At 38.6% G+C, this 17,366-nt stretch overlaps 2 protein-coding genes across 3 annotated transcripts in view; one reads left to right on the top strand and one right to left on the bottom strand.

The window, feature by feature from the left end:
• The window catches only part of HCFC2 (host cell factor C2), a 67,123-nt gene extending 52,009 nt beyond the window's left edge, over nt 1–15,114 (bottom strand). The window contains exons 1-5 of the mRNA XM_075209297.1: nt 14,921–15,114; nt 12,738–12,886; nt 10,507–10,667; nt 9,128–9,336; nt 940–1,024 (exon numbers count right to left, since the gene is read on the bottom strand). Of these exons, the coding sequence (XP_075065398.1) occupies nt 940–1,024; nt 9,128–9,336; nt 10,507–10,667; nt 12,738–12,886; nt 14,921–15,086 (770 nt within the window). The 5' untranslated portion in view covers nt 15,087–15,114. The remainder of the gene's footprint in view (nt 1–939; nt 1,025–9,127; nt 9,337–10,506; nt 10,668–12,737; nt 12,887–14,920) is intronic.
• Nucleotides 15,115–15,157: 43 nt separating this feature from the next.
• Nucleotides 15,158–17,366, top strand: part of GLT8D2 (glycosyltransferase 8 domain containing 2) — a 74,269-nt gene continuing 72,060 nt past the window's right edge. For both annotated transcript variants that reach the window (XM_075209304.1, XM_075209302.1), the window contains exon 1: nt 15,158–15,272. The gene's annotated coding sequence lies outside the window, so the exon portion shown is untranslated. The remainder of the gene's footprint in view (nt 15,273–17,366) is intronic.

The raw sequence follows: 17,366 nt of genomic DNA, 5'->3' as shown, positions 1-17,366 counted from the left end.
TAGATTGAATGCCACTCTTACAAGAAAAGGTATATGTATCTGTTATTAGATGACTGATGTAACTGATCCAGGCAAGTAATCGGATTGTCATTTATAGGGTCAATAACTCCCCCCCAACTTAAAGAATACAATTGGGAGCAGCTAAAATTTATAACAAGTCTAACAGGATGGACCTTTTTGAACCTTACTATGTAAGCTGTCATATCTTGCAAAACAGTGAGGGGCCACTTAAGTGATCTTTATCTGGGTCTCACCAATGTCTTAAAAGGATAATTCTACCTTTAATGTACCCCACTAATGAAATATATACTTTAATCAAATATGACCTCCCCCCTTCTTGGGATCCCCTCTCGGGGATCAATATAAGACTCTCGGAGGTAGATGACTCAGTCAGTCCCCAGCATTTTAATAGAGCTCTATGAAATAGAAATATGAATGGATTGCAATATACTAGTCTTCCCTTTAGCAATGAGATTCAGAATCATCAGTCACTTGGCTTCAGTTGAGGGGGGATATATTTTAAGCTACACATAATTTTCAGAGTCACAAAGGTTACATTTAAAACTGGAAATCATTTAACTTGCTTTTTTGTACCTTCTAAATGGCTAAACATGGTGTATGTTTTGTTTTCATTTTTATTGCAATGTCTATAGGGATTACTGAAATTGCATATATTTTGACTATAAAAAATACTAATGTCAACATTTGACAACAGACCATTCCATCGTCTGATGCAAACTGCATTTATAAGAAACCCACAGTGTTAAATCAATTTATATGTGCCTGTTCAGTAGACATCTAAAATAACAGGGTAGTGAAAAAGTAAACATGTCTGGTAATTTAGCACAACAATTAGTCTAGTAAAATCCAGTCATGTTTTTAATATTCAGAATTTGAAAGAACATTTATACAAGGCAGCATGCTGAGCAAATGTCCTACCTATTTCCTATCACATTGGCTGTGTGGAGGCTTCTGGGCAAAGGAAATACTCCTTTGGCCTCTGGACTACTCCATATCATGGTTTCTAAAAAAATGCAAAGGAAAAACATATGAGCCAATCAAAAAGTGGAACTTTAGTACTTACCGTTAAATATCTTTCTCGGAGACTGTAATGGGACACAGAATGAGTTGCATTTCACTGGAAGAAAATATTTTCCCCCCACCCATAACCTTCCTGCTCCTATTCAGTTTTCCACTAACCCAGCACAGAAACAATAATAAGAGGAGCAGAGTAGAACAAAAAAAACAAGCATGCTTGTGTTAGGTGATCTGTGTCTCCCCTACAGCATCACAGCAAGGAATTTATTTGAAAGTACAAATAATAAAAAAAAAACACAACTTTTCTCTTTCTGTAGTAGGTAGACAATGCCCCCCTGGGAGGGGATGTATGCCTAAGAATGAACAGCTTCCCATTAAAGGCTATTTACGAAGAAATAATGTCCATTCTGTAAATTTTCTATGAGTTGAGATGAACAGAAGGCCCCTCTGCAGACAGACGATTCACAATGATGTACCACATAAGAGATACTAACTTCCCTGGTCAAATGCAGTGGCCATGCCATAGAATATACCCATCAGGATTGATGTCCTAATCCAGTAGGAGACAACTGAGCACACAACCCTTCCTGTGGCTGTCAAGAAGAACAAATGGGGAAACTGCATGGCAGAGGGCCTTTAACCTATACAAGTAGTAGTATACAGAATGCGCACTACATCCAAACAGTGAAGCACCAACTCCTTGAGGTTAGAATTCTGAGGATGGCACTATAATCTCCTGATTGCTATTAAACCGGAGATAGACATTGAAAGGAAAGATGGGACTGTTCAAAGCACCATCTCATTTAAGGCTCCTAGGAGAAACACGAGAATTAAAGGGTGATCTAACATGTCCCATACTTGGAAGAAACATTTCCATTTGTAGAAGTTTTTTCTCAAATAGTGATGAATAAAACCACAAAAAGAGCACATATATACCCTTTTCTGGAAGTAATAGAGAAGGCAGGACATATGAAAAAATTCTGGCAGCAAAGATAGGACCTCCAAACCCTACAAAACATTGTAACAACTCCCTTATCCAAGAGGCCCCTCTGATACAAAACCATGACTTCAAGAGTCATGCCATTAAAGTGAGCTCCTGCGGAGGCCCTGACAAGGGATATACAGTCGAACAAGAAAATGCCATGGCTGGTTGTGCCTCAAAGCCTTCAAAATGGATTTACACAGAATCCAAACAATAGAGTCATGGGAGAAAAAGGTACACAAAAAAAGAATGGCCTCGGGACCTCCAGAGCATCAGTGAGAGGGACATAAATTAGGCTTTGGCAAGGAGATTTTCAGGACGGAAGCAGAAGTCACACTTAGTCCCACTATCATGTCTCCCACCTGGAGAGGGAGGCAGGATGTCCATTCCACCGAGTGAGCAACAGACTTTGCCCACAAATGCTCTGGAAATGGCTTTAAAGGGTTGTTTCTAAATTCTGTAGCACAGCAGGCAAATTTAATTGGAATTTAGCACAGAACTAATAGCCTAAGACAAGGAATCCAGAACACCCCACCTTGGTTGTTCATACTGACTCAAGAAAGAGACATATTACATCCAGAATAGTGGGAGACCAAGGAACAAAAGTGGTATCTAATCTACCCTGCCTCACACTAATGGACAAGAACTAAAGTGCTAACTGGAAGGCTATGCTACAAGAAAATAAGAAGTGGGGAGAGATGTGAACAAGGTATTAGAAGAAAAAAAGATACACTTCGGTGTTGGAAGTCATCCATGTAAAGTAGAACAAACCATCTCACCAGATCCTATTGGTCCTGTACTCCTTATGCCATCACATATCACATGCACAGGTACTGATCCTGCTGGTCCCTCAAATCTGATGATGGGAAAATGACATCTAGGACATGCCTTTAGGGTGCATTCCAAATTCCATTTTTCCCTCCTCTGAGCCTGGGCTTCAGGAGAGGTTATTTGGTCATCGAGGAACCAAAGGAGAGGTGAAGCTTCTGTTTAGACCACCCTGCCCTGTCACATAAGAACCCCAAATACTGCAAGGGTCATAGTGATGACCATCCCCAAAGCACCCTCAGAGGGCCTCCATGTTGGGAGCAGACGGACAAAGCTGATGCTATGCTCCTGAGGAGAGCGAGGGCTGCCATCCAGAAATGATGCCGGGCCGGCCGCACAGGGGATCGCTGAGACTATCCCTGCAAGAAAGAAAAAACACAGTGGACAGCTGATTCTGACCCACAGTAGAGGTAGTAGCAGGCACTTCAATAAATAAACCTCCTATACAAGGACACTGGAGGAAAAAAAAAAAGAAGAAAAAACTGAAGGAGAGCAAGGAACCAGGTGGGTTATAGGGGAGAGGCAGAGTTTATTTTCTTCCAGTGCCCTGCCTACTATGGGTATATATGGAATATAACCCACTGTCTGTCTCCCATATTGAAAAAGGAGAAACACTGGTAACACTTTTAAAGGATCACTTAAATGTACCACTAAAATACAATTTATCTTACAAAAACTTCTATTTTTTCCTGTTTAGAGGTGTTGACCATAGCAACCAATCAGATTATAGTTACTTTCTAGAAGGATAGGCAACCTTGTGTTCTTCGAGGGCTGCATGTGTGTCACTCCAACCTTCAAAAGGGCTGCTGATGAAGATGGAAGACCACACTGCGCCAATTCATTCCATTCTCCTCCCCTATACAACATGACACACTGGCTCCTGAGTATGAACAAATTAGAGCCCTTGTTTAGAAAACTGCCCTGTCTAAAATTTCAAACGTCAAAGAGAATACCGGACCCAGTCTATCATCCCAATGGCACACAGTAAAGAAACTACAAACCCACTCTCTAAGCATCCACTGCTATAGTACTTTCTATCTCCTCTGGCCGCCATCATACAGCCAGTCTGCTCCTTCCAAGCATATAAACCACAAAGGCAGCAGATGAACCTGCATTTAGTCTGCCTTATCCTCTGCTTTAACAAAGTATAGACTAAGGCAGGGAGTAGCTGGCTAGGGGAAAGCAGGTCAGGGCTCAGTTAGCTGTCTGTTGCCCATCACTGTTCTAGAATGTACTAAACAAATGATAGCTAGAATCTGAAGACCACCACTTTTCCTTGTAAGAAGTTTTATACATAATAAAACAAAAAGGGGAGTATACAATAGTAGAGACAAGCTGAAAAAGCAGCCAACAGTTTAGTATTTAAAATATGAATTTCATAAAACACCTCTTAAAAATCATAACTGCAAAAGAGACACCATGCATGACTGGGACATGGCTCCTCCTCTACTGTTCGCATAAACTATACACAAGATCTGAAAAACGGAAGCAGCTTGGAGTGATATACAATCTACAGGGATATACAATGTATGTAATAATATTAGAACTCAAATGTAAACTAGATAACAACTATTGTTAATAATGTATGAAAATAGTTATAAATGGAAATATATCCTTAGAACAGGTAGAAAACCAAACAAAAAAACAAATACAGCTCTGACATACAAATGAATGTAATCAATTAAAATCGATTACAAACAATACTAACTGTTCCTGACAATGCATTGAAAAAGAGGCATCTGAAAAGAGTGATTCGCTGGAAACAATATATTTAATATAACAAATACATACATTTAAACATTATAAAAACTCACAATATTAAACATAAAAAACCAAAAAACACAAAAATCCTAACTGCTCAGTAAGACAGATAATCAACTGTGTGTTAAATGCTTGATGCACGCCACAGAATCTGCCATATATATTGTATGAGACACTTATCTTTCACTAATCAATAAAATTATTAACGCTGTATTTGTCTTTTGCTTGGTTTCTTTCTTCTTAAGGACATTTAACAAAGGTCCTTTTTTTATACAGCTGCGACATTCATAGATACAATTTGTTTTTTAGGTTAATTAGACCAGCGCCAGTTTCTTGTCGGTTCTTAGAACAGGTAAGTTATAGAAATCTTAAAATAGTGTAATACTATGTGATGATGTGATCCAACAATCTTTTCAATTCATCCTAAATAGGGAGTGAGGAAAATAAAACCTTTCAAAAATGCTAGATGAATGGATATTAAACTATAGCGGGCAGCACGGTGGCTAAGTGGTTAGTACTTCTGCCTCACAGCACTGGGGTCATGACTTCAATTCCCGACCATGGCCTTATTTGTGTGGAGTTTGTATGTTCTCCTCATGTTTGCGTGGGTTTCTTCTGGGTGCTCTGATTTCTTCCCACATTCCAAAAACATACTGTTAAGTTAATTGGCTGCTAACAAATTCACCCTACTCTGTCTGTCTGTGTGTGTGTGTACGTTAGGGAATTTAGACTGTAAGCCCCAATGGGGCAGGGACTGATGTGAGTTCTCTGTACAGCGCTGCGGAATTAGTGGCGCTATATAAATAATTGGTGATGGTGATGGTGATAAAGCGGTATTCCAAAAGTATCAGTTGCAATTATAAAATATGTGACATGAAATAATCATCAATCAAGGTCATGAACAGACTTTAGGTTCATCCCAAATATGAGAATATGTAAATTTCAATATTAAGTTTTATTGGTGTTGACAGATCCAAAATGTGTTCTTTTGGATAAACCCTCCTCTAACGCCTAGGGGGGAATTCAATTGGCCACGTTACTGACGAAAGTAACACGACCTGCGCACTATTACCGATATTACGGTAATAGTGCACATAATTACCATTAATATGGTAATTTGCAAAGCTGACTTTTTAGTTGCGAGCACAAAACAGGGTTAAAGTTACTGTATTATTATTAAGGGTAACGGGTTTAGCGTAGCGTTACTCTGGGGGGGAACTGAATAGCATACAGTGGAAGCATAGATTTCCCCCTTTGTTGTTGGCCTGTTGCAAACATCTGGTTGTAGAATTGGCCTACTTGTTGCTGCTTACCATACTGGGGGCTATAAAAGACTTGAGGTTGGTTGCCTTAATATACAGAGTACGGTTACTACTGTTGGTTTACATGTTAAGTGAGGACTAAAATAGGTTTTTAAGAAGAATACTGCAAAGTATTGACTCCACTTTTTTACAGGAACAACTAGAAACGGACCTGATTTCATGAAGTTCTAGGATGCTGATACTCAAAAATGGTGTGATGTGCTTTATGTAGGAAAGAAATGTTGACCTATGCAAGAAAATCACCTTAAGGGAGCTAAGAACTAGTGACAAAAACTAAGCAGCAATACTGAGAGCACAAACCCCATTATGAGTACAGACAAACTAGAAAAAAATTGGGACAGCACTTGAGAATAAGCGTAGATAATATAAAACTGGCAGATTAAACTTCCAAAGGAAATAATATTCAATATATAGGATAAATGATGAAAAAAACCCAATGTAAATGTGAATCATTAATATTAATAAAAGCAATCAATTTATTAAAGATAACAAAACTCTAATAAAAACAACAATAACTGAATGTACAATGGACACTTTGACTAGTCTAATTTTTCAGCCATTGTATAGCTGAAAAAAAGAGGAGAGAGAACATCCAATCATACAGTGATTAATGTTGCGGGTGAGACTGATAATTAGGGATATCCATCCTAATTTTAATTCGGACAGCCTTTCTTATGATCATCCAAAGAGGGTGTCACAATTGTAATATAGCACAATCCAGAAACATTATCACCTTTAATAAAGGTAAAACATTAAGTTAAAATCTAGGGGATCCACAGATAAAACTTTTAGCAATCATAAATGCAATATGATCCCATCTCCAACGGAACTATGCTCTCCTCAGTGCAACAGCTCTGTTAGTGCAAGCATCAATGCTTCCAGAAACAAGACTACAGGCCCAAAATGCTATAGCAGTTACAAAGGGTCCAAATAGTAGTGCAAAATTCTATCACACGTCAATGTATAACAACTTCATTAGAAGAAAATTCAGAGCATGACTCCCTGTTCTTATATATTATACCATTCATTTTTAACCTAAACACAGCTGCAGGAAAACTGAATGGCAACTATTCACATAATGACTGAGAGAGTCATATGATTAAAATAATACAAGACAAGCCCAGGTAAATAATAATAAAAAACATAATATAAACAGATATATAATTTACACTATTTTCTTCTAGAGGTTAATCGGTTAGTGTTGTATACACTTATTCTCAGACACTGTCACAATTTTTTCTAGTTTGTCTGTACTATAAGTGAAGCATCCTGGAGTATTTTATCATATTAGCTGCTCTCAATAAACCTCTGTGATAAAGATATTGTTTTTAATCATTATCACTATAATTCTGTCTTAAAGCTGCAATATCATCTAGAGAAAGTGGAGAATTAAAGCTCCGGACCCACTCTGGAGCCCAGGGAGGCTGCCTTCTGCAGGTGTTTTTCACCAGCTCAGTGGTTTTGGACGGGGTTGAGTGGAAGCACCAGTCAAGGACATTGCAGCTTCTCATTTGCCCAACCACTCATACACGTGTTCTGCAGCCATTTTTAAGTGGTGAACTAAGATGTTGCCCACTTTAGGTAATAATTGGTAAGAGTAATACTGTACTAAGAATAAAGTACATTGTCCTTACATTTAGGAAAATGACAGCTCGAGAAAAATATGAAGCTATTCAGTCTACTACTTCTTAAAATGTACTTATTATAATTTGACCATTTTATTCTATTTCTAATAAAAAAGGTCTAGAAAGTCTAACATACTTCTGTTCATTTTAAATGTATAGCGAGGTTCCATTTGTTTTGTTCAAATATTAAATGCCATAGTTGCATTGCCCGGTGTGATGAGCAGTTTATGCACTGCAACTCATGTTTGCGTGTCCAGTGGTGCAAAGAGCGCAGGCAATGGACTACTGAGCAGTGGATAAAGGTGATTTAATCAGGTGAATAATCCTTTACCATGTTCTTGACAAACTGTCTAGTGCAGTTTGTCGAGAACAAACCCAGGCCTCAGGACCCCTTATTTTTGTAGTCATATAGTGCATTTATATTGCTATGCAGCTGGCCCCCTAAAAATGTAGGTGAGACTTTGTGCATTATATATAAAACTTACTTCTATACACACACATATAATAACATAACCATTATTTTTACACACCTATTTTTGTGAATGTTATTAGTTAGCGCTGTTATATAAGCCCACATGTATTTAGGTCAATCACATGATTTACATACTAACATTTACATTTAAGATGAAAGTTCAGCCTTAGTCTGCATTTAAGTGGACACTTTAAGCATTTTATATCTTTTATTTGTAAACTGTTCTTAATTCAATGGCATACTACTTCCAATCTCTACTACAAAACAACAGGTGATCAGGTTATCACAAATTAGTTGATTAAAACAGGGGCAGGGACTGATGTGAAGGAGTTCTCTGTACAGCGCTGCGGAATCAGTGGCGCTATATAAATAAATGATGATGATGATATCTGGCTGAAAGAAATGGAACAGCACAGTACTTTAACTGCAATATGTTGTAACCAGAGCTGGCAACCTTGAATATGCTATAACAAATTACAATGCTATACAAGAGACTATACAGCTACCACTAGTTTTACAGACACATATTGTGCTATATAAAAATGTTAACACAACTAAAAGTAGAAGCAGCATCTACCAAAAAGGGGAACTCTGTGATTGGAAGGAATTTGTTCACAACTCTACACATTCTCAATATCACTAGTCTATATTATTGTAATATCAGAACATGGGCCTAAGTTTTGATGAGAGGTAAAAATCAGACATTATTTTAATTTTATCAGTGGGCATACTGACATCTGCCATTCCTGGCTCTAACGGTCTACTCCAGACTAAAACACTATACTCTGCTGTACTCCACCAGATTGCAAAATGATGCTGTATCTTAAAATTATTATATAATAATACAGCAATGAATATGTATATTGTTCTGACCTGAGACTGTGCCAAAGATAAGGATGTTCTGTACAGCTTATATAAAGTAATCTCTTTCTCCCCTACCACCATTTTAAACTGCATTGGAAGGCACAAAATTCTTGCGTGAAACACAAACTTTTTTTCATGTTACTTTACCTTACCAATATGCTCTTATAGTGTACTAAAATTTAATCCATACTTTCTACAGACTAATAAACTACATCTAATAATTTCCTTTGCTCACCAATGTCTAGTTCCCAAAGGTCACCAAGTCGACACCCAGACATTCCTCCAAAGATATAAAGTTTTGATTTCCCAGGATCCTTTCTGCTGTACACCACGGATGAGTGGGACTCCCGGGGAGAAGGCGGGGTACCTTTGGTCTGTGGTATATTCCAGCCCACTACTCCACTTCCTGGTCGTAAATCAAGCTCATAAAAATCATTTAAGTACCTAAAATATGAGAAACAAATGAAAAATAATCTCAAGACATTAGATTCATACAGCTGAATTCTTTGCATTATAATTAATTCAGAATTGAAGATTACCTGTTATCTTCACATAACTGCACATTAAACATATCAGAACATATAAATTAAATTTAACAGATTAATGTATGTTGAGACTGTATAGTTTCTTCTAAATTCGCCTTTGTAGTTAGCCATCTTCTGAGCAAGTGTGACATATTCATAAGTACTAATGAGAATGTGATAATCCCATATATCTGCAGGATCACACTACTCCTGAGAAGAGGTTCTGTGACATCAAACTTTAGGAGTTCTGCCAACTGTCAGCACAATGGCTAAGAATGGCCAAATAACATTAGTGTACATGAACATCAGCCCACCGAACCAGCTAATTTACTTATATGCTTAGAGCAATATAGCCAGAAGTACAAGGCACATATAAGCATTTTCACATGTGTTTTTGACAAGAATAGAATGCATGTTACTAACCATGCTGCAATTAGGACTTAACTCAGCATATACTAACAGCGTTAGATTTTGTCAAAACAGCAGGACAATGTGATTCCATTGCCAATGTATTGCTTTACAAAAGTGGCGTACACTTCTGTATATTTAATGCCTAGACCCTAGGTTCCCAAATTGTGTGCCGCACGCTGTCACAGGGGTGCCGTGGCCAGAATGAAGATGAAGAAAAAAAAAAAAAAACAACCAAAAACTTACCAATCTGGCGGCGCCCGGGACCCAACATCCTCCTCGCTGAATGCTGGGCGTGACGTCATCACGCCCGACATATTCAGTGAGAAGCGGCAGGAGAGAGGAGGATGCTGGGAACTGCAAAAATTTGGGAACCACCGGCCTAGACTATTTCTGTCTATAGAGCCATCTCCATCCTGTCACTTTTATTGTTGGTAATTTTAGGTAAATAATAAATATGATTTCAACAGATGGTAAACATAAACAATCAACAAACTCATCAGAAATAAAGTTGTCCCAGCAGAACAACCAAAACTATTATGCATTATTAACATTAACAAAAGTGAAAATAAATTACTTATGTTGCCCTTTTGAAACACTTGCTTATTCCTGCTCTAAAATTTGCACATGAACCTTATAGTTGGTCTGTTAGCAACAATGTTTACCACATGTATAGCTGTACCTGGGAATATTGTTGTTGGTGTCTTCACTCTCATTGGCCAGGCCACCAAACAAATAACATTTATTGCCATGGAGAGAAAAACTGTGACCTATTCGAGGACAGGGTAGGGATCCATTGGCTGAAGGTTGAGACTTTAGCTTCTTCCACAGCCAACGACTTGCCTAAAATGACAATAAGTCAGTTAATTTTCCAATGATCATGTTTTTATATAGGTATTACAAAGACATATGGTTTCCATGCAATCTCACTTAATGAAATGGTTTGTATTTTCTCACCTGTGCATTTTATTAGGTACATTACATTGGTATGAATGTTACATTCCTCTGATGCATAATTTATTGGTTATGTATTTTGTGCTGACAGGGATACATTTCATTTGCATCAAGTTTTGATATCCTTGAAATCTATTAATCCCTGGGAATTTGAATTAGTACCACTAGCTGTGTGTTGTATATAACAACTATTGGCATATAAATTGTCTTTGCCTGAAATCCGGTAGCGGAGTTCTTGGTATGCAGGTGGAAAATGGAGCAGTTCATTTTCAGGTGGATGGTGGGGAGAAAGTCAATAAATCGCAAGGTATAAAAAAAACCAGGCTCCCTCAAAATCCCGTTTGCTCGGATGAAAGCTGAGATTTTATTCATAGCGCTGTTTATTTGCTATGCTTTTTCAGGGCAAGCTTTCTCTAGCCTATACAGCTGGAATGCTGTGAGGAAGCAAGACTGAGAGCAAGCTCTCCACTCTGATAGCCCGACTCACCTTCATGGTGATGCTTTCAGGCAACACTCACATCTCTCTTGCTGTTTGGGCTGGAGGAAGCCTGTCCGGAAGAGAGTGTAGCATTCTAAACAATACCCCTTATTTTAGATATTCCTCCCTTATTTACTACATAGTTGCCAAGGCACTATGTAACCAAGCAAAAAGTAACATCGTAGGACCTGATGACAGGTCTGCTTTTAGGATGTCTGTATGTAATGTTATTCTACTTTGTATAGAAAATGTAAGTGGCATCAATAATCAACTCCAGAGATTATCAACTCATATTTCCTTTTTTTAAATACTACCTTTTTAGATTTGTAAATGCAATAATTTTTCTAAATTAGAAAAAAAACTACACTGCATTACTTAGCGATATTGTGTTATCTAAGCAAAGCTCACTCCTAATAGAGCAGTTTATTGAATGAATAAAAGTATCTCAGGGAAGAAGACAAATTGTTCAAGGAATGCAGCTACCTTAGCAATGAATAACAATGCAAACAGACAGAGAAGAGTCATCTCCAATTTTAACAAAGCTTATTTTCTACACACATGAAAAATGATGCCTTGTTCTATAAAACAAAGCCTTTTCCAAGATATATGAGCTTACACATTTCTTTTCTGTAAAAATACTGTGTTTATAATGACTAAAATAAAAACTATATTTGGGGGCATTTATAAAATCTGGTGTTGCACATAGCAACCAAATGTTTGCCTTCATTTTCTAAATCACACTAGAAAAATTACATAATCTGATTGGTTTCTATGTGCCACAAAAGATTCGCACCTTTGTTAGTTTTCATAAATATCCTTTAGTTGTTTCTATATAAATGTTCAATAATTAATTTGTATAAGTTATTTAGTTGCTTGTCATTTTCTTTTTAGATTTCTTACTTAGGGGTATATTTACTAAACTGTAGGTTTGAAAAAGTGGAGATGTTGCCTATAGCAACCAATCAGATTCTAGCTGTCATTTTGTAGAATGTACTAAATAATTGATAACTAGAATCTGATTGGTTGCTATAGGCAACATATCCACTTTTTCAAACCTGCAGTTTAGTAAATATACTACTACGACTACAAGCTAAAACGAACAAATCATTGACACCCAAACGTCAAATGATCATTAAAGTAGTTTTGTTTTATCTTACATTACCAGGAAATTACGAACAAAGTATGAGTGAAACAGAGGGGTATTTTGCTTTACTCAAGGAGACTCAAAGAAAATGTATTATGAAAACATCCAACATCTGAGGTAAGTCATTACATGAAAGACTATGCATCCTCAGTCACAGGGCTTCTCGCCTGTTTTTAACATATACCCCCTGTGTGATGTTAAATGTTTACCAAGTACTGCCCAAAGTTCATATATACTAAGTACCCCTCAATATGTTTACATTTACCTAAATTACCTCCTAATACATCTATACCAAGACACCCTAGGACTACCAGAAACATAACATTGCATACTGTACCTGCAACTCATACAAGTCATTGCTATATCTTCCATATTCTATCATTCCTCCGAAAACCAAGACCCTCGTCCCATCACATACAAATCCATGAGCAGCACAACCAGGCGGTATATCTCCCCTCACTGCTGGGAGGAACCACTGATTTGTTACTGTAAAGAAAGCAAACCCAAATATTGTTTACACTGAAATGACAAGGCAAGATTTTAAGTGAAAGGTAAGAAACCAGGCTAAGACCGCATTTATTATTAATGACCGCATTTTTACACGAATCCTTTCAATTCTTATCGCAAGGATAAAGATTGAAAGGTTGTGTGTATTTATTAAAAATCTTTAATAGGAACAGCAGTCACAAAAAAATTGCTGTTTCTGCGAAGACCTATTTCCTATGTCCTCTATTGCAAAGTGACCACGTTTTAGATAGTGACCAGAGGGTAGGGCAGTAAAATGTGGTAAGGGATCCGAAAATCCCTCTCCCACACCAACCTGAGCTGGCATACATTGCCATATGTCAAAATGCCTTTTCATTACTTATTAAATTGCGGTACACAGCAGTCCCCATAGACATCTATGGGGACTGCTCTGTATTTCAAAACAAAGTGCAGAGCAGCAGATATTGCGATGCATTGTTCATAAATCTGTTCATAAATTTGAACAATAGTTAGATTTGTGGTGGATCCCTGAAAAATTTAGATGAAAAAATGATTAATAAATAGGCCCCTAAAACTTAGAAGTGTTACATTATAACAAATATATACTGTATGTGTACAAATATTTGCATAGGTGGCTGATAATCGTATTATAAACTTTATCTTCCAAACTGTGTTTAAGAGTTTGTCTGCCAGCACTAATATTTTCTGTATTATGGGACCACAGCCCACCTCCTCACCCCCAGCCTATTACTGACATAAAGGAGCATCAGAAAGTGCTATGACTACATGTAAAAAGCATGCGGGGTGCGCTCAATTTAATATATATATTGTTAAATAGAAACAATCCACGGTTAGCCACTGTCATTCACCAAGGGGTATTCTGATCAATCGGCAGTTATGAATAACGCCTATTCTCAGTGGACTACCATCATTATTTAAAATGGCAATTTTATTAAAGGCAAAGACCATTAGGTTTTGCCTTTAATAAAATTGCTGTTTTAAATATTGATGGAAACAGGCAGATTAATAAATTTATCCCCAAGTGTTTTAGGCACCCTGAAACTCTGGAGTTCTAGGTGATCTTGGGTCTTGATCCACTCAATGTACAGTTATGCATATTATGTTAGCACATTAGAAATATAGGATAATAACAGAAGACCTAGGTAAAAAAGGCCACCAAGCATATTTAAAGCAAGGACTTACACACAGATGCAGCACATGCCTTAATTTAGCATTGCAGACTTATCATACAAATAAATGCTGAACTACCCTAACTAATAATTATGTCTAACATGACTGCCAGAGGAGGCTTCAGTGACTTTAAAAGAGGGATGGATGTTGGGGTGCTTTTAACAAGTTTCAGTAACCAAGACAACACAATTTGCTAATCTTTAACAAGCAACAGTGTCTAATATGATGTGAGCATGGAACTAAGAGGGTAAAACATCAAAGAGCAACAGTGAGCAATATTGCAGGTTTGAAATATATGAGCCTTAATTCAAAGTCCACTAAAAAATGTGGGCAACTTAAGTGCAAATTTCAACCTATGGTTCAAGCAGCCAGTTTTGTCGATAGGGTGTCATAGTTGGGTTGCAATGAATAAACTACTAAACACAATATCAAGATGAATAAAAGTGAGAAAAGACAGTCAAGATGGCCCATGATTAGCCAGTTATCTCTGTATGAATTGCTGAATGTCAGGGACATACAAGGGTTGTGAAGGAGACAGGTCTGTGACAGCTGTTTGCTGCAAGATTATGGTTATTTACAATTCTGATGAGAACAGTCCCCTTAGTCCCCTTGCTTCTATGTGTTCGCAACTTTATTTTCTCCTTGTTACACATTGCAACTTTCTTGTTGCAGACACTGTACATTGCAGCAATTAGGCATACTAAAGGGCAATAAGGACGTCAGTATACCTAGTGTAGTATGTACTTAGGAAACATGACCTGTGCACGACGGCCACTACTGTGCAGCCTGAACTCAGGTAAGAAGCAGCAGGGGACACCAGCCGGGCTGTGTACGGCCTCTCACCCGTGTTATAGACGTGGAGCTCCTCCGCTATCCCCTCGTTACCGCCCCCAAAGATGATCATGAGTTCCCGGATGACCACAGCGCGGTGTCCATGCCGGGAGCGAGGGACCGGGCCGGTGGAGGAGGTCACCCGCCTCCAGTGTAACTGGACGGTATCCGCTGCCATCAGTTCCCGGGCCGCCTCCTCCGATCCCCCATCCCACAATGCAGCGGGGCGGCAGGGTCACCAGCAGGGTGAGCGGCGGCGGGGACGGGCTAGCTGGGGGACGTCCCCACCACCTGTAGCTCGGCAGCACGTACATCTCCGGAGGACGGAGGGCTGTCATTCCCCGGGGACGGCCGGCAGCACCCGGTACTGTGCAGTCATTGTACACAGATTAGGGACTACTGGGTGATGAGCCACAGTTGCCAACTTTCTTTATTTTAAGAGACTGTCCTAGGTTTAACATAGTTTCCCCATAAATATATGTGTGTCAGGACATAAAAGGTCATTTACGACAGTGCATCACGTATGACCTCTCAATGTATGGATTCGCAGGCCATGATAACAGCAGTGTAACATTTTGCATCCCCTGATGTGAGGTGCTGGGCGGATCTCGAGTGGTTACACTTGCTGAGGGCTGTGTGGTAATATGTACACCGTTGTGCAAAATTAGATTTTGATTGGTGGTACATAGATGAATTGAGAAGGTGCATTTAGGGCGTCATTCACTGTTTAAGAGGGATTAACAGCATTTTTCTCCTCACAAAAGTATTTGAATTTTACAGGTATTCAGGAGGAGATGGTCACCATGAGGCATCCTATACCTGCAAGGGAATGCCATTTGCAATTCTAGGCACATTTTGACCAATGTCATAAAAATGCAAATTATGGTTACCATTAAGTCCTAATCCCCAAAATACACCATGGCAGGCAGTGACTAGGCTCCATTTCCAGATTAGGTAGAAACTGGAAAAATAAAAACATCCTCAGACTGTATATAAAACAGCTCAATCTCTTCCCACTAACAACCACTTGTGGAAATCTAAATTTCCTCTCAGAAGCTGGAATTCTTGTTGCAGAGTCCATTTTACTCGATGAACATGTTTTCAACTGAGGTAATAAGATATGTTCTTTTTGCCTGCTGTATGCAATGTTGAGAGATTTTTCTCTGCCCAAGACTTGATTTTTGCTACTCCAACATGGTTCTGTTTCTGGTACCTCCCTGTTGGCTACAACCATCTTCCTGCCTGTGAATATTCTGAGATATTTCCCTTTTAGTTCATGAGGAAAGTGCTGATTTGCTTTCCATACTGCTCTCATTTCTGAGATATTTACATGAAGTCTCTTCTCGTTTTGTGATCATGCTCCTTTTGCTACCTATTTCTGAATGTGAGCTCCCCAGCCTGTGACACTGGAGTCTATTGTGAGTATTATCCACTTTGGTTCTAAAAGTAACTTTCCCTTTATCGCTAATATTGGGCTTTGCCACCTGCTGAGAGACCTCCTAGTGGTACTTGACGGTGTGATTACATGATTCAGAGAAATCTGCTTGATTCCACTGGGTTGGAGACTCAGCACATGCTACATTTCCCAGGATGATCCCTATTGTGGAGGAAAACATTCCCAGCAATTGAAGTCCCTACCTTAGAGATATTTGGGGACAAATCTGTAGCTGATGTGCCATGGTCTGGAACTTGATACACCTTTCCTCAGACAGAGGTACTTTGCCTATACGATGTTTATCTGAAACCCCAGAAACTTTATTTGTTGTGATCGAATAAGATGAATGATGGCATCTAAATAGGGCCTTATGTCTAACCATTGACTTCTTTACTCTGCCACCAGAGTAAAAAGTTCTCGAATGTCACCAGGCTGAAAGGCATGCAGGTGAACTAAAGGTTCACCCATGACCTGAAGAATTTCCTGTGATGAACTGCAACAGGGATATGAAAATAGGCATTCTGAAGTCTTTGGATTTGAGAAAATCCCCTTTGCTGAGAATAGCATTCACAAATCCCATGCAGAAGTGTTTGGATCTGCAGGGACAAGAAAAATTGAATGAGCATTTCCTAAGGTTTGCAGTTTGTTTTGCAAGGCTTCTATTAGGGATGACTGAGTACTGATGAGATGAAAAAGAGTTAGAGGTATTTTGATTTATTCTGTGTCAACTGGCTAGATTTTGCCCCAGAAGACTTTTGTGTCATGGGAGGAATTGAATTCCCCCCGAAGTAACGCAGTGATAAACCTATTACCGTTATTACGGTAAATTTAACCCAGCTTTTTGCTCGGGGAGCTGAGAGCAAAAAGCCAGCATTGAAACTACCGTAATAACTGTAGTTAAGCACACTATTATTAATGGTAATAGTGTGCAGCCCACGTTACTTTTTACAGTAACGTGGCCAATTGAATTCCCCCCATTGTGTAATACCGTATATCCCCAAAAACCAAGGACCCTTCAAGTTG

This window comes from Mixophyes fleayi, chromosome 4 (genome assembly GCF_038048845.1).
Source record: "Mixophyes fleayi isolate aMixFle1 chromosome 4, aMixFle1.hap1, whole genome shotgun sequence".
NCBI classification, from domain to species: Eukaryota; Metazoa; Chordata; class Amphibia; order Anura; family Limnodynastidae; genus Mixophyes; species Mixophyes fleayi.
The sequence above is the reverse complement of the archived record's forward strand: the minus strand, read 5'-3'. Positions and strand labels throughout refer to the sequence as shown.